A 24,959-nucleotide genomic window follows, 5' to 3' on the forward strand; every position below is an offset into this window, starting at 1 on the left:
CGTGCTTGGCTTCAGGTAGCCTGGGTAAGGGCAGATCTTCTGGGTCTTAGCAAGATTCTCTTCTCAAGGCACAGCAACCCGGTTCTTGATGGTAATAGGAATGAAAATCAGCAGTACAATACCTGGATCATGCAGAGTATTGTCATGGCTGGATGCAGCTGGGTTTGCAGCCTGCACCAATCAGCGTGACAACAGGGCTCTAATCATGGACAGGTGCTGCTGATTAGGCTTCCATGATTAGGGCCCCGTTAAAAGGGAGCCGTGGGGATGGGTCGAGCCACGGCAGGACACACCAGGGCAAGGACGCAAGCACCTAGAGCTGCAAAAGAGGTGTCACCCATTCGAGTTGTGGATCGCGTAAGGGCGAGTAGCGTTGTGGTGGAGCGACAGCCCCAGCAGGATCTGTGACACCCGGAAGCGGGGCAGTCTGTAGGTGAGTGGTTGGAGGCAGGAAGATGTGGGATGGGACTTCTGCGTGCGCTGGCAACATGTCCCACATCGACTGGGATGATGCCAAGGATGACATCAGAGAAGACTAGGATTGGTTGGGATAGGCGCGGGGTACAGCCCAGAGAGAGGTCCCTCCCATTTGTCTTTGTATGACGAGAGGAGAGTGAGGTGGAAAGTGGGGAATCCACCATCAGCAGCAAGACACAGGGAGACTCAGCAAGACTGCAGAGTCAGATAGCCATGCCTGTATCCCATACCTGTGCCAAGAAGTCACCAGTGATGCCAGTGAGGGGGTGTTAGCACTGGGGGGCTGCTTGAGGGCCCTGGCTCCAACTTTCCTGCCCCAGCTTCCAGAAGAGGTTCCAGAGCCTGACAACCCACTCTTTTGTTTCTCCACTTATCTTCCAGGTGGCGCTGTCAAGCAGAACCCCAAGGACAAGGTCCCTGACCTGCATTCGCCAGTCCAGGGATGGTGGGTAGGGGCATGTGGGTTGTGCGCTCATCTTGAAGGTGGGGGTTGGCAGGGAAGCAACAGGACTGGACCCTCTGGTAGCCAGTAAGGAGGGTCTCCTGGACTGCCCCCTTTTCAGTACACAGTACCGATTTGACTACAGTCTACTGTGCTTGGTCCTGACCTCTGTCAAGGTTCTACTCTAAAGCTGAGTTATGGAGATGGGCTTAGTCCATCAAATACTTCTATTTAGTGATATTACACAAGTTTCCATGCTTGACCAGTATTATATTTGGGAGATGTATGTGTTAATATTTTTGGTTTAACATTTTGCTTTTTGAGGACTACCTTCTTTTATCACAATCATTCTTACTTACAGTCTGCAAAGGAAAACTAAGGACCTGGTGCCCATTACTTGTTTCACTCTTACATGAACATATTTATATTAGAAATCATTTGTGTGGTAAAATCAACCCTCCAAATGACCTGTTGCACAAACTGCCAACTGGCTATCTGCAACATACTTCCGCCTATTTTGATTTTCAGGAAGGCTGAAGCCCACAGTCTGTGGCAGGTTCATTTAAAAGCACCTTCCTCCAAGATGACTCCATTTCTGGCCCACTCTCCCTCATCCGTCCCCACCCTGCATCCCGTCTCAGTGCATCCTGAGCAGGTTAATGGGTTCTTTACACACCAGCACTCAGTCCATCATCATATCGTCGCTGTTCCATTTCAGTTACTGGCCTCTTTATACTCCTTCACAGGAGGCATGCCGAGGGAGTTGATGATTGCAGGACGAGTCACATTATCAGCAGCACAATGTGGAATGCATTTCTGGTAAATTCACTTCTTCCCCAAGCCAGTGGTCCAGGTAAACACACATTTTGTGACACCTAAGCTAAACAGAAACAAGTGATCTAAAAACCAAGTGCAATAAGAAGGAAAAAATGTCAAAAATAGGAAATGACAGAGGCCATCTGCTCGGAATACCCGGACGGTATTATGGTCCACTGGGAAGCTGCATGGTCCACTAGGCTTCTTTCAGTCACCCTGTATCGCCAACAATCTAACGTGCCTTGATAGTGAGGATTCATGGCACCCAGTCCCTTTCACTCGATGCTCACATTCAGCGATCTATTTTCTGATACTCGACTGTCACTAAGCCTTTTATTTGTGAAATGAGATCCCAGCAAGCACTGATACATTTGTATTGTGCTCCTTGATGTTGTGGAGACAAGGTGATGTAGTTAGTGTAGATTGAAAAACAGTAATTTGGTTTTTAGGCCTGACTTTTATTTCATTAGTTTGACTCTTTTTTTTTAAAAAAATGAATAAAGAACATACAGTAAGTATAACAAGTATTGAAAGTATGTTGTGTTAATCAGGTGGTGTTAATGATAGATGAGTATCCACAAAGTCTGAATGCTGTAATTAAATCTAAAGGTACCTTAACCAAGTGCAACCAAGGGTGCAACCAGATTGTTGTCCTTTGTGTTTTCCCCCTTTGGGGCAGTAGTGGCCTAGCGGTTAAGGAAGCGGCCCCATAATCAGAAGGTTTTTCACAATACTGTAATATTTTGAGATGCACAACATTATTAAAATTCAGTTTAAAGTGGCAAAAACAAGAACAGCAGGGTCCATCAGTCTCTCCACTGCTCGATGCAGTGTCTGTATTTTTTTTGGCCTCTCCTGCATATCACAAGTGGACTTAGCGGAGCAGGGGGATCGAGCGCAAGCGACTCTGGAGCCCCAAATGATCGATGCCGGCCAGCCATGCCAACTCAAAGGGAGCTGTCTGAAAAGGGGTCTCAAAAACCCAGTTGAAAAATGAGCTTGGGGAGACGAATTGAGGAGGGAAAAATCCCTCGGCTCCATTGCGAGCGGGAAGAAAGAGTGGACCTTGGCTGAGCTCCCCAGGGATGCAGGTAAGTCTACAGCTTTCATGACAACCAGAACTGGCCTCAAAGGGAGAGGCTGGGGAATTTCACCGCTGCCTAAAATGTAGGGGATATTGCAGAATTACACACACACACACACACACACACACTCACGCTCACACAGAGACCCAACAACCAAATCAATTAAGTTCCCATCAGGCCCATATGGAGGCCACCACAGAGGAAGCAGTGCCCACCAGTGCATTTGAAGAACTTAATCATATTTGTTATTAACTTTCACTTCACCTGGTGTCACAGTGAGGTCACAGGCTCTATTGTGAGCGAGACCTTGGCTGAGTTGTAGCATGCTGCTGTTCTAGGGATTGCTAAACTTTCATGCAAAAAATGCACAAGTGGATCAGCTATGCAAACTCAGCCTGCAGTTTGTGCATCTGGGCGCTTTGTTGCACAGACGCCCAAAAGAGGCAACTTTGTGTCAAGGTCATTTTGTCATTCACAGACACACTACCCACTCGTTTCACCACAGCTTAATTAATGTACCGTCAGGGAGCTCATTATGTGTTCCCGGGGCTTTTATTAGAAGCGGAGAGGTGAGCGGCCTTACACGACGACAGACACATTAAAACCCAAACATGCAATACTTCATGCTGCAATTAGACACTAATGCAGGGACGGCATTAATGGCAGATATAAAGCTCTTCGCTAATGCATCCGGGACGTTGAACGAGCGACAAGTCCACCCGGGCGCGGCCCTGCGAGAGGACGGTGGTGGGAGGATTTTCTTTGTTGCTCAGGGTACAGACAGACTTTCAGAGGAATTTCATAGTGACTTTTTTTTTTTCTCTCCTCCCTTCTCTCCCCCCACTGCTTTCTATTCTCTTTCCCTCTGTCTCTGGCAGCTGTGTTCATGTTCGGCGTAATCCCGCGAGGACCGGAGAGGTTGCTTGATGAGACAAAAGTGTTCCTGACACTTGTGCGCGGGTGTGTGCGCATGCAGACATTTGTGTCCATGCTGGTGAGCCTGCACACATTCATCCATCCATCATATATTTATATATATATATGTGTGTGTGTGTATGAATAGAAGTTTGTCATGTGCATTTGTTGTGTGTGTATGGGGGTGTGTGTCACAGTGAGTTTGTGTATGATATATATATATATACACACACACACACACACACACACACACACACACACACATATATATATATATATATATATATATATATAAATTTAGTATTTTTTTTGTTCTCTTTGTTATTCAGGAAAAGTTTTTCAACCCCTGCCCACTGTGCTGGGAAATGTGATATCTTGACACTTTCGATTCCGTTCTTTGAATTCCATATCAACGTGACGGCTGCTTCTCCTCCAACTTCTGCCATTGTTTCTGATCAGTTTGCCTCCAAAGTTCTTCATGCTCGCACATTTCCCTCTGAATCTATGTAAATGCGCGGACAGCGGCACGGCGCCGCGCCTCTAATTTCCTTTCTGTGTGATGTGACACTGTTTTTTTGGGTTTCTTTCATCCGCCGCCGCTCTTCTTCCTCGCAGCACAAATAATCCCTGGCACTGAACATTATCTCTGTGGCAGTGATGAGGAGCTCTAACTACGTTCATATTTCTTTCTGCCACCGATTTGTTAGGCCGTCATCAGACGGGCAAAAAAATGTTTATGATGGGCGCTCGTCTTTTTTTTTTACCCCACCGCCGCTTTTGTTTTCCGTCTTCTCCCCCCCTCCTAAAACGTGCGACCTGTCCTTCTGAAGACAAAGAGCAGGTAGGGTGAAAAATGAGCTGTCAGGCCTGAGCCTTCAGCCAAGCAATCAGTGTCTGTTGAAGAGGAGGAGGAGTGACTGCTGGCTTTTAATGAAGTGACACGTCGGCAACTCTGGACAGTGTCTCCTCCAGCCCGCGGCCTCCACGCTCGGACATATGGCCAGGGGGTGGAGCAAGGGGAGGGTGCGGGACGCGGTAAGCGAGGCACGCACTCAGCTGCATATGCATTCAGCCGGCGTCGCGGCCATGGCTCTGACAGTCTGAGGAGTGTCTGAGGGGGAGCTCGTGATTGGGTGAGAGATGCGTTGCTCACACATCAGCAGACAGCACGCCGTAGTCTTACGTGACTACATCGCGGTGGCGGCCCGAGCGCCACGAGGTCGTCAGTCAGTGTGTGCTGATCGAAGGAAATAGCATTTCAACCACAGTTCTTCCCACTATCAGCTTTATTTAAACTTTTAGCATCAACATGCCAAATATAAAATATATATAAGCAAAGCATAAATAGCAAAGTCCTCATAATTGATTGAAATCACGAGGCAGACACAAACCACATGATGCATTTCATCCAAAAGAAAATGCACACTTCACATGAGGAATGAGACTCAGGGAGTCTGACAGAATGCTGGGGAAAGGTATTCATGTATTCTTTGCATAAATATGGAAGAGGTGTCACGATAAGGATATGTGCTGCACATTAGCAGACACCACAGAATGGTGACCACTGAGGGGACTGGCTTCACAAAATCTCAAGTTCATCTCAGTATGGATGAAACAGGGAAAAAAAGAATAGACAGCTGGCCTACCTTAGCAACAGACTCGTGAAGTTTAAAGGAAGGATCCAAGATTTCCACCGCCGATGAGTCAGTGTGGAAGAAGGCCTCGGAAAGGAAACTTGTGCTCTAGGAACAAAACAGAAGGAGGGACGACCTTCATTTCCAATGCTCTTGACAAAAAAGGGATCTTTTAAAGCTCAATTAAAGCCAGTTTAACATTTATTTATTGGATTGCAAGCGACTTGATTACAGAGGCTTTTACCCCGGCGCATCTAAAGCATCTTGCTTAGGAACACAATGCTTGTGAGAAAAATTTGGACCTATGCATTTAGCTGAATGATAAATGCATCCCATATAGATAAATAAATATAGACCTGTGTAGATAAATGCATGTTACTTAATGCACTACATTTACATTTATGTATTTTATGGTGTTTATCAGACGCCCTTATCCAAAGCGACTTACAATGTGTAGTTACAAGGACAGTCCCCCTGGAGACACTCAGGGTTAAGTGTCTTAAGCGGAGTTGGACATAAGCAAATGTGTTGCCCACTAGGCTACTACCACTCATTAGTTTCATCTTCCATTTCAAGGAGGTATTTTTTTCCTTGACCCATGTGAGTAATTAGCATAATAATTATGGTAAACTCAAGGGTCGGAGTAATGAGGGCTTTCACAAACACACATACTCAGACAGACACAAAAACCCTGCAAAATGTGCTCTGTGCTCTCTGAGTGGCAGCTCAGCCCACACACCGTTTTCCCTTTAGCTCCGATGCTAAATTACCTCCAACACAGCCTGGGTCGAGAAGAAGAGACGCCTGGCCATTTTCAAGACTAATACTAGGCCCTAGTGAAGAAGCATGTGAGTCACTGCAGTCGTGAGTCATCATCCCGGCTGCGGGCAAAGCCCTGCCCTCAATAATGATGGTGCACACTGGCCGATAACCAGAGTGAGGTGGTTCTTCTCCTGTCTCACCACTGGGCGCAGAACAGAGAAGAAAAACGCTTGTGGCTTTCCGCAAAACAAACAGCCAGGAAAGCTTTGATGCACCCACACTAGTCATATATAGCTGCGAGTATTAGTTGTGTGTGTTCCTATTGAGTATGTTGACCAGAATCACAAGACAAGGTCCCTAGAACAATGGTTGTACTTTTCCCCATCATCTTTTGCAGTGGTCTTGTAAAGGAGCACAACAAAGACGGCGCCAAGGAGAAGATTAGAGGCATTAGGCACACTGTAGCACTTAAGGGCCACTTTTCATCCTTCTGAGCTCCTCTCCTTGATCCTTGATGTCTTCCAGCACAATGGTGCACTGTGAAAACTTCCCTTGTTATTTATTAATATAGAAATACTTATTTTTTTGGAAGGTTTGCTTACCGTAATAAAAAAAATGAGCCACTGCCATTTTCTCTCATAAGGCCATGTTACAGGTCACTGTAATTTTTCATCAAAAGTTATCTTCTACACAATGCACCTCGTCTCACATACGCCGTCCATTTAGCGCTGAACTAAAGCCAAAGTCTCTCATGGGCCCATTTGAATGTGCCATCAGCCATTAGGGTTTAGAGATCAGAAAGCTCCTGGTTGGTAAATGGCATCATTTTAATGCAGTGTGCTCAGATCCCTCATGTGAAAGTGAAAAAAAAAAACCCACATCTGCAGAAAAATGACCTGTAATGCTTATTTTGACCTGGCTGTCAGGGCTCCACTGCAGCGTCAGCATGTGGGATTTGACCCAGCTTTAGCCTCGGAAGGCTGTATATTTAGTCTGTTGGTGCTGTTCTAGCGGCCGCCGGAAAAAAAACGTATATATTTTTTTTCTTTTTTATTATACAAATGTATTCGCTGAGATCTACATGAATCCTCAGCTCTGCTTGATAAACCACCCCAAGGCCAGTAGTGACGAACCACAGATGTTGGCAACTGCTGCGTCCGGGTCAGCGCCGAGCTGTGGGCAGTGTGGGCCGAGTTTCCTTTTCAGACTCAAAGTGCAGTCGTGCTCTCTCCCAGCCAGAAGGGTCAGGATAGAGGGCAGCGAGATATTGTGTGTGTGCTGCGGACGAGTGTTGAAGTTCTGTGATGAGTAGGTAGAGTTTCACTTTTGCAGAGCTTAAAAGCTTAAAAAAATCTCTCTCTCTTCCACACACACACACACACACACACACACTCTGACTCAAACAGGTTAGATTTTATCAAGGTGGCAGTTAATGCCAGAAGGGGTCCCCTGCATCCCAGAAAGACCACTTTGTGACAGCAGGCGCAGAAGAAGAAATAATCACATACTGTGTGTGATGGTGAGTGGGACACGCTGTTTGTGGAATTTGGGAAACGATGCTTTGAATGGGGTAATCAGTGTGACGCTGTAGATCACCCTCTCCAAAAGCTCACGCTTTGAAGCACGGGACACTCATGCCGTGAGTGCTTTGAGCTGTTTAGTGCAACATCATTTCACAGCAACCAGAACTAATGGCCTATTGTTGGCAACAAGCATATGAATATTCAAGCACAGTGAAAGGGGAATAATGAGAAGCGCCAACGCTGGAAAGCAGTGAAGGTAATGGGATCAGCTGTCATTCCATGCAGCTATCACTAATTTAATCAAACAGGGACTTCAATGAGATGCCGGACGTGTTGAGTTCAAGTGAAATGAGGATTCCACAATGCGAGGGCGGAAAGCCTTGGTCATAAAAAGATCCTCAGGTTAATGAAAGATGGCATGATAACTTTTCTGCCCCAGTTTATCAAAAAGCAAAGGTTTGGCCCAAAAGTTTCTTCATACCACTACAGAAGTTAAGGATTAGACAGCCATTGTCAAGAACAACCTAATTTAGGCCTTAATACTACTTAATACTACAAAAAAAAGAAAAAAAAAAAAAGAATATGTGTGTGTGTCTGTGTTCATTCATAGTTTTGATGCCTTCAGTGAGAATCTACCAATGTAAATGGACACACCTTCTCATTCAATGTGTTTTCTTTATTTTCATGACCATTTACATTGGTAGATTCTCACTGAAGGAATCAAAACTATGAATGAACACATGTGGAGTTCTGTACTTAACAAAAAAAGGTGAAATAACTGAAAACATGTTTTATATTCTAGTTTCTTTGCTCTGATTGCTGCTTTACACACTCTTGGCATTCTCTCGATGAGCTTCAAGAGGTCGTCACCTGAAAATGGTTTTCCAACAGTCTTGAAGGAGTTCCCAGAGGTGTTTAGCACTTGTTGGCCCCTTTGCCTTCACTCTGTGGTCCAGCTCACCCCAAACCATCTCGACTGGGTTCAGGTCCGGTGACTGTGGAGGCCAGGTCTCCACTTTTTGTTAAGTACGTAACTCCACATGTGTTTATTCATAGTTATAATGCCTTCAGTGAATATATCTACATATGTATGTATACATACATACATACATCCATACATATACATATACACACACACACATATATAGATATTTTCACTGAAGGCATCAAAACTATGAATGAACACATGAGGAGTTATGTACTTAACAAAAAGTGGAGACCTGGCCTCCACAGTGTGTGTTTGTGTGTGTGTGTGTGTGTGTGTGTGTGTGTGTGTGTGTGTGTGTGTGTGTGTGTGTGTGTGTGTGTGTGTGTGTGTGTGTGTGTGTATATATATATATATATATATATATATATATATATATATATATTCCTTTAACTGTAATTTCCATTTTATTGCATCACCATACACAAGGGAAAAATTGTGTTCTTTATAGGAATATTGTTATGTATGTTTCATTTGTAAAATGGGTGGAAAGATGTGGATATTAAGTTTAGGTTTTTATTCTGCACTGCATTAAATAAATAATTACGTGAGAGGCTATTGAAAAGCATCAGGAAGGGGGAAAAAATCTAATTTCCAGATTTTGGTGTGGTGGAACAAAAACAAACTGTTAATTAAGAGGGAGACAATTCCACAATATAGGTACATAAACCACATTTACGGGCAAGAGGGTGCAACTCTTTAACATTTCCAACACAGCGGAGCAGTTAACAGACCAATGACTTTCTGCTGTAAACACGCCTGCAGTAGCTGAGGATATAGCTGCATAACTTTTATTCCACATTAAATTACCGCTCGCGTTTCTCGGCAACTGGGATAATGAACTGAAAGTGAAAAAAAAGGCTTTTCAAGGCATGGTCCATTACGGGTCTCTAGCCACTTCACAGTGGAAAAAAGGTCTTTATCAGATTTAAGTTAAAATGGACTCACTTCAACTTTAGCAACCTTGTATTTACTCTTCAGTTATCTCAGTAGTATCCCTGGGTGCGTTTATATAGGGAAGCAGATGAGTGCTGGAGAGTTCCAGATCCATGCCACCAGTGGCACTGGGATTATTTCACCACCTAGGTGGGGGTTCCTACAGAGTGAGATCTAAAGACATCTCAACCAGACTTGATTCCATTGTGAATTTACTGGAAAGTGTCACATCCACGGGCTGATGGGGTTAGGAAGTGCAGAGACGGGACATACAGGAAACAATGATTTATTACCAAAAGGACACAAAAGAAAAATGGCACAAGGGCCAAAACAAAGGAAACAAACCCAAACAAACCCACAGGCGTGTGATGATTGCCCTGAGCTGAGAACCTGCATAAAGTAAGTCACAGAGTCCACTTTAATTCAGTTTTTTTGGATTCCCGATCCATTCATAATGGTACCAGATGCATTGGATCAGGACTCCATAATCAGGTGCATGGACACCTGCTGTGACAGAAAGTGTCCCACTTTTAAAACAACAAAACCTAAATCCAGGTTAATTACAATGTAATTAGTGCAGCAGAGCTGACACTCACACTGTGAGGTGAAATGAAAGAAATGTTGACCCCAATGTCTCTTCAGGAGAAAAAAAAGTTGATGGCTCCAGTTGGGAAGTTGTCCCCATTGGCAATGCTGAGCCACTGTGTTAATAAAAAATTTGCCAACAATCCAGACTGATTAATATCTTGGCCTTGGATTTGGATCGTTCTTTCTGCATGTTTTATTGATTTGCGAAACAAATTATCCATGTGAAGATTGTCTGCAAGAGTTTTTAGGTAGGCAGTATGTATCCTCCTCAACAAAACCAGGACCCAAGGTTTCACAACAACACGCAGCCTTGAGCATCTCAGCAGACTCTAATTCCAGCCACAGTGCACCACTGCAGCCTTCTCTTTCACATCCAGCCATCCATGTGATATAAAATCAAAGACTAATCAGCCTAGAGTCTCTATTAAAACTGACCATATAGCTTAATGTGAAATTTCACTACATAGTAGTGTGAAAGTGTGAAAGTGATTATTACATGTGATACAGCACAGCACTCAGTGCACACAGTTAAATGTGGCCTCTGTATTTAACCCATCCCCTGAGAGAGCAGTGGACAGCCACGACAGGCGCCCAGGGAGCAGTGTGTGGACGGTGCTTTGCTCAGTTGCACCTTGACGGTTCGAGATTTGAACCCGCAACCTTATGATTACGGGGCCACTTCTTTACCCACCACTGCTCACATTCTAACACAGGCTTCTGCGATATTCTGAGACTGAACTGTGCACGTTTCTTTTGGTAAATCGCTAAAAAATTATTCCGCCATTGCGAGAACTTGACTGGAACAACCGATGAAGGACACTGGCAGTCACCCAGAACCTCTAACACTTCCTCTTCTCTATATGTGTGTGGTATTGGGGGAATATTGCATCAGATGTAGGTGGCAGAACAAATGTTCTCTGCTCTTCTTTTTAGCATCATTTAAAAGAGGTAGATGTTAATGCATTGTTCAATTTCCCCTGTGTATTTATTTTCCCAACAGAACACTGTTTCCATTTCCGCACACAGTTCCATTTTAAGGCAGCAGAAAATGAAAGAAATGCATTTTAAATGAGAAATTCTCAATTGAACGGCATAAGGCATACATTTGGCAGCGTAGCCCTTGAAGACATGCGAGACATTGTCATGAAATGAGAACACAAAACATGAAAAATTACCGTTTTCTGCTCCTAAATAGTCTTCAAGGAGGGTAGTGTATGTGTGCAAGCAAAGATACTTTCCCTTCCAGTCTGTATAAGATTGGAGGAAAAAAATATTGATTGTGAGAGTGTCGGCAGGGAGATCTTTAATTGTCTAAGATCCACGCGTAACATTTCCGGATCATGCTCACCCTCCATAATGGCTTATTAAACATGGCCTGACGGAGATAAGAAGTCATTGACCAGCTGTTTGTGAAGAATGGCTGCCTTTTTGATTGCGCTTCGATTAAGAATAAAATGTTCAACGTTCAAAAAGATCAGCATCTTCTACATTCATTTGGCCAGGTCTCTAGATGTTCATTAATTGATTTAAACATTACGCAGCAACATCTAAACACCATCTTTCACTAAAAAGTTCACTTTTGTTCACTTTGTTGAACAACAATGTTTACGATAAATGACGTAAAGTCCCTATTGATTAATTAATTCAAATAATTTAAAATGAGAACCTTTCACAGTCAGGCAGATTCCATCTGGATGAACATACAGTGCCCTTCACTGGACTGATGTGATCCCTTTGTGCATGAACCATGGCTTTTGCTGTGGCAGGAAAATTCTACTGGGAGAGCTGAACTTCATTTGAGATTAATCCGAGTCTCATATTTGGTGGCAGGTGTGAACCCTAGAAAAATGCTGTAAACCCTACATGACTAAATGCTGTGAAGGTGTTTCAACAGTGTAAAAAAACGCTCTGATTTGACCAAATTCTTGCATGTGTGTTTTTTGGTTAATTTATTCAAATTATTCAAACTCAAATTTGCTTCCTTTTTGGTTCAGTTAGTTTTTCAAGGACCCAAAAAGCGGCGTTCAAATCAAATCATGAACTCTGGTGCGATTCATCTGGTGAGAACACGTACTGAACCAAAACAGGACAAAACGCTATCATAGGATTTGAGAACAGGTACATTTAAATTTATTTTGTGTCTGACCAATCAACAGAGAGAAAGCAACGGATTTTGCGTGAATTTGTCCCTGTGTGAAAGGAAATCAAACCAATAGGAAAATTATACAATGTTCCAAATCATCGACTGTTTTGGACTAAAGCAAATGTATTAATGTGTGAAAGCACCCTAAATATGAAGGTTTCTTAAATACACACTATTTTCAACAACTTTGTCACATTGAATTTACCACTCAGGTTACAGCATGACTTCTACAAGGAAATAAATGGAACTGTTAAAGTGACCACTTTCATTTTAATAGTTCTGGAATACATGCTAATCAGATTTGCCATTAACAGAGGTATATCAATGCAGACAGCAACACATTTTAAATGACGATCTACACAATTCCATCTACAAGAATTGTAAGATGGTGGGCCATGCTTCGGCCTGTGTCACATATCAGCCTATCCCCTGCTCACCAGTCTACAGACACATCTGATCACAAGACATCAGCACTAAGGTATCTCCCACATCCAGCTGTAGCAACTTCACACAACTAATTGGATTAGCTGTCCAATGATGAGTGCGGCACCTCTGGCCAGGAAGCCTGAACACAGTCGTCTGTATGGTCCTGATCTGCTCCGGCGTAGAGTAGACAGGACAGGACATGGCTGTGAGGCATTATGAACCAATAAACAGTGGCGGGTGTTAGCGCATTTGGGCACACGTCTCAACTGGTTATCAATTCTAAGATCTGAACAGGGATGGAGAACGCAAGCAGTATGCAGTGACCAGCTGGTGAGAGGAGCACAAATGGCAGCATAGTGGGGAAGCCTCCCTGACCCGTCACTTTGCATTAAGTGAAGGTGTCTTTTGCGGAGAAAATGCAGACACAAGCAGCTATGGACTGGATTTACCCTGTGCACAGAAAAAAAATTATATTATATTATATTTATTTATTTATTTGCATGGGCAAATAAATAAAATGCTTCAATAAATCAAACTAGCCAGTGACTATGATAAATTGCAAGTTCAAAACTTTGAATGAATTTTTGAATGAATAACATTCCTTTCAAGTTTTTTTTAGGCACTGTCTGATTCTTCAAGAGCAGACTAAGATGAACATAATAAAGACCAAATACTTAAGTAAGTTTGGGATGTGGCTCATGACTCATGACAAACCTTTCAGTCTGCAACAGGAAGCTACAGGTTCAATTTGATTATCACTCTCTTCCCCCGCTTCTGGCAGAAATTACAGTACCATTTTTGGCCACTAAACAAGCCTCCTTTCAATCCTCCAAGGATCCTACACCGCCTTTATATCCCAAGAAGATCTATCAACATGATCTTTAAAAACACAATTTTATAATCACTGGTTAACTGGCAAGAAGGGTTTTAAAGTTAATAGCATTATAAATACACCATTAAGATATTGTGCTCTTACTTCTTGTTACATTTATTTCTGAAAACAAACATTTTCTATGACTTCTGTTGTGCTTCCCAGTCATCAGTGAGGTTTTATTAGGATGAATTTATTATATATAATTATAACATTATAATGATATTTTAATGACAAGAAGTCCTTTTCTCCATTTATGTGGAAATGAGTTCAAAATCAGTGTGCTTTGGCCACAAGATGCCACTAATTCCCCAGTTATACTCTAGTGCTACGAAGGCCTGAACAATAAAAAATATATATATTTTTAGTTTTTCTTTAGCAATTTAGCTTAAGCATTTAAGCAAAGAAAGCCTGAGTTGCCATTTTTATACTTATAATTATTTTATTTATTTTCACTAAGAAGATAAGAACACACACACATTCTCAATTATTGCAAGGAAAGCCTCTGAGCATGTGTGTCATTTTAAATCTGCAGACTTTGACTCAGAAGGATCCTCAAGCTGCTGGCTGTGCTGGAGACTCCGCCTCCAAGGCTGGTGCTGCTCCCCACAGTGGGCTGCCCGACATCCCCACACTCTAATTCATCCTGATGCGCTGTATGCCAGGAAAAGGTTACGTTCACAGTTTAGGGCACACAAGTATAGCACGGCAAATGCCTAGCCAAGCATGTATGCAGGATTAGACAGATGGACCAATGAGAGTGGAGGAGGTGTCACCATGGCACATGGACGCCTGCTCCCCGAGAGATCGGAGAGGAAAGCTGAGACAGTCCATTTATTTACGAAGCCACATTTTACTGTCCATGGCAGTAATGAGCACCAAAACGATCCATCTCATTTTAACGACCCATGCATTAGAATTCATCTTTGTAATCTAATGCCGAGCCTCATCAGATGTTAGAACGCATTGGAGATGACCATAAAGTTGTTATGATATGTTCACATCAAAATGCATCTAAAAAAAATAAAAAGTCCTTTAGAGGTATGTGGTAAGCACACTCCATACAGAGGGCTCAGATGTGGTCAAGATACCTCCTTGGATCCAGACACCACACTTAAAATGCCCCCCAACAAAAAGAGTCTGAGTGGATGTGAGGCGGATGCACAACTTTGGAGGTGACCTGACACATTTTACACAAGCTTCTGACAACCAAGGCGCCGAGACAGATGGCAGCATGACTCTGTGTGCGTTTGTTTGTTTGCATATTTCAAATTTGTTCCTTTTCACCTCCCTAGTCATAATATCCTCTCGGTATACTGCATTAACCCTGTTGAGCTCACACCTATGTCTACTTAAAAAAAAAAAAAACATAATTTTTTTTGTTGTGACAAAGATGTCATTTTCTGTCACTATTTTAAGGTTAAAATCCATACGTTATTTTTTTTCCCGTTCTTCCATTCCACATTCCAATTTGGCGAATTGTGTGTGTGATCAGGATTTGATGCAAAAATCACATGATGCACCAGATATGTTATGCTGCTTAAAGCTGTTAAAGGTCAATGAAGAACTTTGCTGACCTTTGCTTAAAGCTTTTATGCCACCATCGTGTTTTGTGGGTTAAAATCACAGGTTATGAACAATGAAAGAATTACACAATGACACGGCAAGCATTGTGTACTATGTTAGCGCTGGTCAGTTTATTGATTGTTTCAAAAAGGCCGAGCGGAATAATTTTTTCCCATCATTAGCAGACGGAAATGAATAAAAGCTGCGGTAATTATGTCACAGGCCGCAAAAGGAAAGTGAATAATGACTCGCATTTGACGAATGCATTTGTTACGTCGACTGATAGGCACCTTTCAAATAGATGGCAAGCTCCCAGTAAGCATTCAACACTTCCCGCCAGCCGGAGATTCGGGGATCCGGGGATGCTTTGTGCTCTCTCGCTCTCTTTCTGTTGCCCTCTTTCTCTCGCTCTTCTTCTCATTTGTTGAAAAGTTGAGGGAATTCATTGATTTTAAAAGAGAGAGAAACTGCTTTCAAACCGCCTCACTATCATTCACAAATCAAAAGCCCCAAAGATTTTTCGAACTTTCATAGTTACTACAATGCAGAACTAATAAACGCCGAGAATATCGCTCTCTCTCTCTCCTTCTTGTACAAACAAGAAAAGACATTCCTGAAGGATATGCCAGCACCCAGCTTCCTTCCTCTCTCCCTCCCTCCCTCCCTCCCTCCCAGTCCTGCTCTCTCTGCATATGCTTTCTTTCAGCTGACGGATGGCTGTAACCTTGTTAAGACACAGTTTTTAGTTCATCATTCGGCAGCCGCCTGTGCCTCCGCCGGGGCTCCGAGACGCGGCGTACCTCGCACCCAATCTCCATCCATCCTTTCCGCATAATTAAACCGTGTTCTCGCTGGTCCGAAGTGCCTCCTCCCTGCACGCCGCTTTACTTCCACGCCATTGGGTGTGATGCTGGGCGTGGAAACCGGCCAGGTCTTCCGGAATGCAGTGGTCTTTGCGAGAAGCCAGACAAATGATGGATAAATTCATTTGCAATCTTTAAGCCTCTGGGCCATGAGTGTGACTGCTTCAATACCAAATTCATGCCTGCCACAACAACAGAGGCCACATGCGAGCTGGAACCTGTGATCCCCAGAAGAGAATCAGTAATAAGCAGCGCATGCTCTCTACTCTCCAAAAAGCAGAGTGGACTCGTTCAAAAGTTTGCGAAAGCGCATTGCGGTCTGGGGGTCTGGGTTGTATTGTGGAGGCGAAGCAGGCTCTCTCGGAGGCTGTTTGGAAATGTTCTTAATAAATGTTTTAAAAGTGAGAACAAACACAAGGTTTGAAAATGTAACCTTCAACCGCACCTTAAGTGCCTGCATAGTTATTCATAAATACATTTACAGTTTCCCAGTGTCTGTACCACATAGACGTGTGGTTTGGAATATTAGTTTTGTTCGTTCCTTCACTCACGGCTTACTTCAAAGTGTTCCGAAAGTGGAGTGATGGCACATTCATTCACAAATGCAGTTTAAATGCAGGTTTCAATGCAGGCCTGTCGTGTGTAGTGTTTGCCGAGTCGTTGTATGTAAATGGTTGTGTTATGTCCACTTTTTCTCCACCATGTGCCCTTATTTGTATATTGTGTTTTTAAAATTGTATTTATACCTTTGTATTTAATGTTACTGTTTGTATTTAATGTTACTTGTAAGCACCATGGGTCTGAGAGTAACGAAATTTCAATTCTCTGCATGTCCTGTACATGTGGCAGAATTGACAATAAAGCTGACAATAAAGCAATAAAGCTTTGACTTGACTGTATTTTCTGATTTTGTTCTAGGTAAAATCTCGTGAGACGTCCTGCAAATGCGTCCTTCCTGCTCTGTCCTGTGCCTACCGCCACTGTGACACTGAGATAACATATATTCTGTTACAGCCAGCTACCCTAGCTGGTTGAACGATAAAACATGTGATGTTAACACATAGAGACTAACCCTGACCGACACAGCATGTGACCACCCCTCAGTAAACCAAAAGGCCACCCTTCGTCTCCCTGACAACAGGAAGGGGGGTCATGACCAGTGACAGAAGGCTTACAACATGCAAAGCATTATGTTATCATGCGTGATGGGGCTCACCAAAGAGAAGAAAATGATGAAACAGATTTGACCAATGCAAACCACAGTGATTGAACTTATTTTTTGCACATTGACATCTAACAAAGTCAACAATGCTCCCCGGATGTCATGGCTGCTCACTAAGGCCCCCCTTCCCCACACTCACATTCTTTTAACAATAAAGTTGAGCTGTCCATGGTGCTGATTGGTGAGGTTTTACTCCATTCCTTCTAGTCCCACGTCTCACCTTTATCAGCCATTTATAATTTTTACTTTTTCCCCTCATTTGTACTAGAGAGTTCTCTGGTACATTTTCTTTCTTCCCTTTGAAGCTTAACTTTGGATAATTACAATTGATTTCATCATTCAGTCAGAGTGAAACATAATGTCAAATATAATATATCGGCCTTCCTTTTTTACCCCCTTAATCAGCAGTTTGCATTCAACACTCAGCAGTGTGAAATCACGTAAAATATACAGCAGACAGTGTGAAGGTATGTAGACAGTACGTAATTAGCAATTTACATCAAGCTAAGAAGTACTTACATCAACATGTCAAATTAAAAAAGTGCTTAACTAAAAAAAAACAACGAAACACAATGTTAAGGGGCTTTTTGCAGTGTGTGCCTGTGTGATGTTCCAGCACCTCAACTGTTCCAGCCGCAGCAGACGTGAACTCCATGACAGGAATTGCGAGGTGGTTGGCGAAAAAGTTCACATCCCCGGGGGTCTGCACAGAGCTGACATTTGGTGCTGGGCAGGCTTCAGGCTGGTCACAGCGTTTTAACTGCCTCTGAAACATGAACACATGAAGATGTGGGGTGAGGCAGACATCAATGTGTGTTTTTACTGCAACGGCACGTGTGTGTTTCATATATTTCATCTGTAAGCAACAGACATGCTAAATGCACATATTGTTCTAGTTAGAAGCTGAAAGTGAAGTGAAAGTGAAGTGATTGTCATTGTGATACACTGCAGCACAGCAAACGGTGCACACAGCGAAATGTGTCGTTGTACACACGAACCTGTTCTGCACATTGGAGAGCTATTTCTTTGCCTCTGCAGAACTGTGCCTAGTAAAAGTTTTAAAATGTGCATGTGCTTTAAAGATTAAAGGTTTTTTTTTCTGTACATGCTGATTTATAAATAAGTGTACGGTTGCTCTGTCCCAGTGGATGCAGCAAGTGAAAGAAGGAGCGCAGAACATACATGATTTTGGAAGTGAAGACTGAATCCAAGACACTTGAAAAGAGTCCTTTTTGGATTCTACTAAATCCTAAAAGAAAAACAAAAGACTGCACATTCTGCACGGCATCAACACCTCCGTCCCTTCTAAACTTAATATTCAGCTGAAACACAAACTCTCCTAGACCTGTCCATCAAATCGACTTTTCTCCCATGTGTCTAACATGCATTTAGACACAGCCGTGTCCCAAAAAATCGATTTCCTGCCCTTGTAAATAAGCAATATCATGCTGTATAAATGTGATTTGATTTGATGTTCTTAAACAGATTAGAATCAAATATTTGAGCCATAACACACGAGAGGCAGAATCTGTCCACCAGTGCAAGTATTTCATGGTATATCATGTCATGTAATTTTGACCACGAACTATTTAATAAGGAGGAAAGATATTCTAGTGCCACACCCAGATTACATCTCTGCTGGTCAAATTCCATGTTTCAACTAGGCAATGAAACCAATACAGTAAAAGATCCAGAACTGTCACGCATAGGATGGCAAATTTAATGGAAACAACATAACGCTATTTATTGAAACATTGAAATTGTAATTTAAAATAGCCTACAGTATTTCATTACTGGTATACAGAGTAACATAGACATAATTTAACAGACAAAACAAACATTAGGTTTCTTGTATGATGTCAATGTGACCATTTAAATAATCTCTCAGTTTTACCTGATGGGGCCGGATAAGTAAAGACATTTAAAACCATGGATGTACAGTATGTCTGTTTCCACCATTTAAAAACACCACAGCTCCTATTCATTAGTCCTGTTCATTAGGTACAGGTCTCTGGAGTGAAGTGTGGCAGTCACGACAGCCCAGGAGAAGATTAAGACAGTAAGCAAGAATCGGTCACTCCAAACAATGACACCTTTACCGGCAGGGCAATCAATATTTAATTTCTTTGCAACGATAACGAGATACCGTAATTCCGAAGACAGCAGCTCAGTGGAGAGGCAGGGTCGGTGCAACACCCTTACTGCTCTGCCCCCAATCAATGCCTCATAGTCACAACCATTAGCAAATGACCAGGTTTTTATCAAGCTGTGGAGCAGCCACTGCCTCGCTGGAACAGAATTGCCTTGGACTCATGCTCAACGATAACAAAGGAATATCAGAGGAAACTTAATGAAAAAAAATACCCCCAATGATATGAAATGTTTCTAACTTTCTGGCTGGTCTTACCCTGACGGGCCTTTGCAGAAAATCCACAGCATGCTGAAACGTGCAGCAGGTGAAGCCACAGACAGCATGTGTGCTTCAGCATGCGAGGCATGCTGTGACAAAGGTTAAAATACTGTCAACATTTGGGAGCACTGTGGGGTGTCTGGGGTCATGTGATGCAACTCAAGTGTTGCTGGCTCAATTCCTGCAGCTCATCATAAACACGGAGAGTCTGAGACCTCCTGAGCAAAGATCCTCACCCTCAATGCCATAATCTTCAGACAAGTTAATGCCAAAGTCTTATTTGCTGAAATTCACTGTGTAAATTGAGCACTGAGAGGGTTAAGAATGGATAAAACATTTCAATGAAAATATTAACCTTTTAACACTCGACAGTACCCTGAGATGAAAGAATAAGGGAAATGAAAAATAGATCAAAATGTTGCAAAACGAATGAGAATGTTATCTCATTCACAATGCATGCTGGACAGAAATGGCATTGCATTGTTGAAATAATTTATTCCCGGTGACCTTTTGAAATTACATCTGCAGAGGCTTGGAGCGCACAACACACTTCATTTAACACAAAAGGAAAAAGGGCCAAATACAAATGTGAAAGCAGGGTGTCGCAGCTAGTGCCATGCCAGAGCAGTATAAAAGAGGAAAGCCTGTCTGAGCTTCATTATATTCCTGCACACTGTTATGGTGATTATAATGCTTCGCTCATACAGCAGCTGAGACGCTGCTGTTTATAACAGAGCTGTAAAGCAGGCCGACGTGATGTGCGAGTCACTACAGGGAATTAAAGATTACAACGTACGGTCGAAAGCCAGGGTTCTTGTTTCTGTTTTCTTATTTTTTAATCAGGGAAACTCTCGTTCTGTTGATTATCTGCACCTCTGCTTTATTTCTGAGCTTGGGATAATTTTTTTGGCAAAAAATCCCATTGATCATTGACAAATATCAGCATTTTTCTTTTTAAAGGATGGTATTGGCCACAACAGGTATAATAATAATAATAATAATAAATAAAGTGAAGTGATTGTCACATGTGATACACAGCAGCACAGCACACAGTGCACACAGTGAAATTTGTCCTCTGCATTTAACCCATCACCCTGAGTGAGCAGTGGGCAGCCATGACCGGCGCCCGGGGAGCAGTGTGTGGGGACGGTGCTTTGCTCAGTGGCACCTCAGTGGTACCTTGGCGGATCGGGATTCGAACCGGCAACCTTCTGATTACGGGGCCGCTTCCTTAACCGCTAGGCCACCACTGCCATAAGAACCCCGCAGCACAAAATACATCTGAAAAGGGGTGTGTCTTATGGGGTCTATGTAAAAAAAACAAACACTTATGTATGGCAACGAATGCAGTCTTGCAAAAGTTGAATATCGGGAGGCCGGACCCAGTGCGGTGCTTGACGCCGAGCATCACCATGGAACAGCTGGGATGGAGGGCCAGAGGCAGGGGTCAGAGTGATACACAGCAAGCACAGCACACGGAGACACAACGAAATGTGTCCTCTGCATTTAACCCATCATTCTTAGTGAGCAGTGGGCAGCGATGAAAGGCACCTGGGTGACAGTGTGTTTTGGATTTATATTATATACAAGACAAAATTGTGACAGATCTAAATAAACAGATAAACCATATAAAGAAGCACCACTGTCTAAATAATTTGGCTATAAAGTTATTCATTGTCACCATCTTATTATTTACTCCTGTTTGTTTATACTTTCCCTAATATCCCAATACATAGTCTCATTTCTCTCCCAACTGTGTCCTCGGACTCCAGTACAACATGACATGCTGTGTCTGTCACGTCCATGCGGGCATGACGCGGCGGGTGAACGGAGAGGAGGACGAGGAGTGACGAGAAGACGTGGAATGAAGGACGCTTTCACCTGACATCACGAAACCGGGTTTAATTGTGAATCACAAGACAGGGGAGACATCCGAGACATAGACACTGGTGAACACGGAACATAACTTCAAAGACCTGACAGCGGACAGAAACGAACAGGGCAGCTTTATACATTTGACACAGGTGAAAACGATTAGGGAACATTACACATGACAACAGTGAAACTCCGGTCCGGACACCGGACCGGAGTAACCCCCATTTCGGACCGGAACGTGACAGTGTCAATGTGTATTCACCCAATTATGGCTCATGCAACGAAATCCAGCCTTAATGTTGACAGATTAGTATGTTATACGTCATTAGCCTAAATAAAACTAAAACAAAACTTTTATTTTGTAGAGTTTAAGGTTGCAAGACTGAAGTTGCTGCTCTGCTTGTACTATTTGAACTGTACTGGTGCAACTGTGCACCTGAGTGGTTCCCAGCTGACACTATTCAGGTCTCAGAGGCACCTGCCGAGTAGCCGTTTCAGAAGCATGGACAGCGGCTGCTGTCAGAACCTCTCTCTGTTTACAAGGAACCCATAGCAAATGGCGGTGGCAAAAAAAGAGCAGTAGGATCTGCACCTGGAGCGACTGGTCACCTGCAGCTGCTCTCACCTCAAGAAAAAAAAGTGAGCAGTGGGGCCTTGGAGCGCTGGGAGACTCCATACGTCTGGAACTGTCAAACAGTTGGACAAAACAGACAATGGAGTTCAGAATTTGCCAGGGGGCTTGTCAGCATCTATGGGTAGCCTTACTCTTTTTCTTCTAGACCCTTCCATGCCTCTGAATTAAGTAAGCATTAAACTAAAAATGTAATTGAATTTAATAAAAAAACAAGGCATCAACAATTTTTAAATAAAATTAAATTCTGATCTGTGGATTCAGTTCTATTTTTACTAATAATTACCATAATATTAGTTGATAAATAATCAATCAACAGCATTTTGCAAAGCATCTTACAGTACCTGCCTCTTTATGCCCACTGGTGTTCTAATGCATTTAAATTTACATTTACATTTACTTTTATGGCATTTGGCAGACGCCCTTATCCAGAGCGACTTACAACGTGCTTTCAAGTTACCATCGATGAAGAGATCAATTCCGGTTCACTAGGACCCCAACTATGAATACATCTATTTAATTCACTCTGTTGTAGATTCTGTACACAAAGTTCAACAACAAGAAAATTACAGTTTAATCTAAATATTCTTTAAAGAGGAAGGTCTTGAGCTGTCGTTTGAATGCACTATTGATGTATGTAATTGCATTTTCAGTTGTCTAATAAATACTCACTGAAAAGGCTTTTATTTTAGCCATTTGAATTAAACAGCCAGAGACAAAATGACTAGCGTTTGGATGATCATGCAAGCCCAAAGGACCTCTGAAGGTGGGTTCAGAGTCAAATGTGCAAATACACACATAAAATATGAAGGAGGAAACGACTGCTCATACAGTATTGTGCGTCATTCCACATATTCGTGGCAGAGAGTTGTCAAGTGGCCAGGTGCGAAGCATGAGGTATCGGCAGGGAGTGAAGGAACACACAATAAACATGTGCCCACCGTAAACAAGCTGCACGTCTAGACAGAGAAGACCTGGGAGGCAGGCCTCTAATTTGTCAGCAGAGAGCCAGTTGACTGCCGAGGGTTTATTGATTGTGAACTAATTGATAGCCAACAGAGGTGATAAACACGGTGCGCAGCGGTGCAGCACCACCAGTTCCGGCGGAGGAGGGCTGAGCGCCTGCCGCACTGCTCAGGCAGACCCCATTTTGGAATGCAAAAAAGCCGGACTGCGGAGCTGCAAGAAAGAAAGTTGCTTCAGAGTGTTGAAGATTGTATGATGCTCTTCGGGGCACATCTGCCGTCTTAAATCAGTCTTAGCTTCTAACAGCCAAATGAAGACAAACACACACTGATCAGCCAGAACATTAAAATAGACTGCCCTCAGGGGGGCAGCTGTGTGCAAATGAATTAGATAGGAAAGATCTGTGATCAGTAATGTATTCCATTACAGTGCAGTTGTCTGTTATTTTTTAATAAATAGAAAACACATTTTAAATGCATCTGTTCATTTTTCTCGTGCAATAATTCTCAGTGAATAATTTGTCAATTACTTTTTGCACATCAGCATCAACATTAATATTATTTATTACAGTGCTTCACATTTATTACTGTCCTCTACATATAAGCACACGAAGCAGAAACGCATCCTTATTTGATCACATCACCTTCATGCACACAGTTGAATTAAATATTATTCATAATATTTAATTGATAATATTTAAAATATGTGTCAAAGAATGTCCTAGCTACATACAAGACATATGTAGCTTCCATATAAGCATGAAGATTATTATTTATTATTATTTTCTTACTGTCATCCACATCTGCATTTCTAAAACATTTCTGAAAGTCTTCTGTAACCGTAGCCTTGTAACAGTCAACAAATAATGGACATAGAAATAAAATTTGAAATACAAAGTGGAGCAGCTATTTCTGCATTTGTGATCCTGATTTCATATGGCCACAGTGCTTAACCACATGTCGCAACATTCTTTTTTACTTTTAAGCTTGTTTTGATACCGGCTGGGGTTTGACTGAGCATTGCAAATGACATAAATAGGAGCGCCGGCACCCAGCACCGATGAATGTGGAGGTAAACCAGTGTGAAGGTAAACTGTCGCAAGTGATGCATGTGCAGTGAAGCTCGTGCTGTGACAGATATGAGGTGCACACACTCCCCACCACTTTTCTGCTGTGTAATCTCAGCGACGAGGACCGGCCGAGCAGCCTGAGCTCGTCTGACTGATGTAAACCGATACGGGTACTTGCCGACAAAGTGCGCTACACTTTAAGAAAAAATAAGTTTACACTTTTCCTATCTAAAATTAGCATATAATTGTGTGAAGAATACAGAGTCAGAATGATGTGTGCATGTAATTTTTTAATATATATACTGCAGAATTTAATGAAAAATACCTTGGGTTTGGGCATTTCATGTGCTACAGTGTGTTCCCATTCCAGTTTTCACCCTATGCAGATGAGCTGCCACTCAGTGTCATATCACACATGAGACATTATTAAAGACAATTTAATACACGAGGCCCTAAGGTCACTGCATAACATTTTTTTATGCACATAGCAAAAACAAGCTGATTAACACTGGTAAACAAAAAAGTAACTGAAAAATAAAGTTAATACTACAATTACGATAGTTTGTTCAAAGTGCTAATAAAATAAGATGTGAGTGTCAGGATTGCCTTGCGCTGGGCTCCACACCTGACTCCAATCCTGACGCCCCATAAATGCCGGATGTTTCCGCCCCTTCTAGATCTCCGGCATTTTGGTGAACTTGACATTGTAACCGTGTAGGTGTTCGTATTTTCAGTTCTGGCAAATGCCACATGC

At 42.6% G+C, this 24,959-nt stretch overlaps 1 protein-coding gene across 2 annotated transcripts in view; it reads right to left on the bottom strand.

Moving 5' to 3' along the window:
* Positions 1 to 24,959, bottom strand: part of naaladl2 (N-acetylated alpha-linked acidic dipeptidase like 2) — a 175,033-nt gene that overhangs the window by 21,522 nt on the left and 128,552 nt on the right. For both annotated transcript variants that reach the window (XM_028999689.1, XM_028999690.1), the window contains exons 10-11: positions 17,874 to 18,020; positions 5,382 to 5,477 (exon numbers count right to left, since the gene is read on the bottom strand). In XM_028999689.1, coding sequence (XP_028855522.1) covers positions 5,382 to 5,477; positions 17,874 to 18,020 — 243 coding nt within the window. The remainder of the gene's footprint in view (positions 1 to 5,381; positions 5,478 to 17,873; positions 18,021 to 24,959) is intronic.

Source organism: Denticeps clupeoides, chromosome 13, assembly GCF_900700375.1.
Source record: "Denticeps clupeoides chromosome 13, fDenClu1.1, whole genome shotgun sequence".
NCBI lineage: Eukaryota > Metazoa > Chordata > Actinopteri > Clupeiformes > Denticipitidae > Denticeps > Denticeps clupeoides.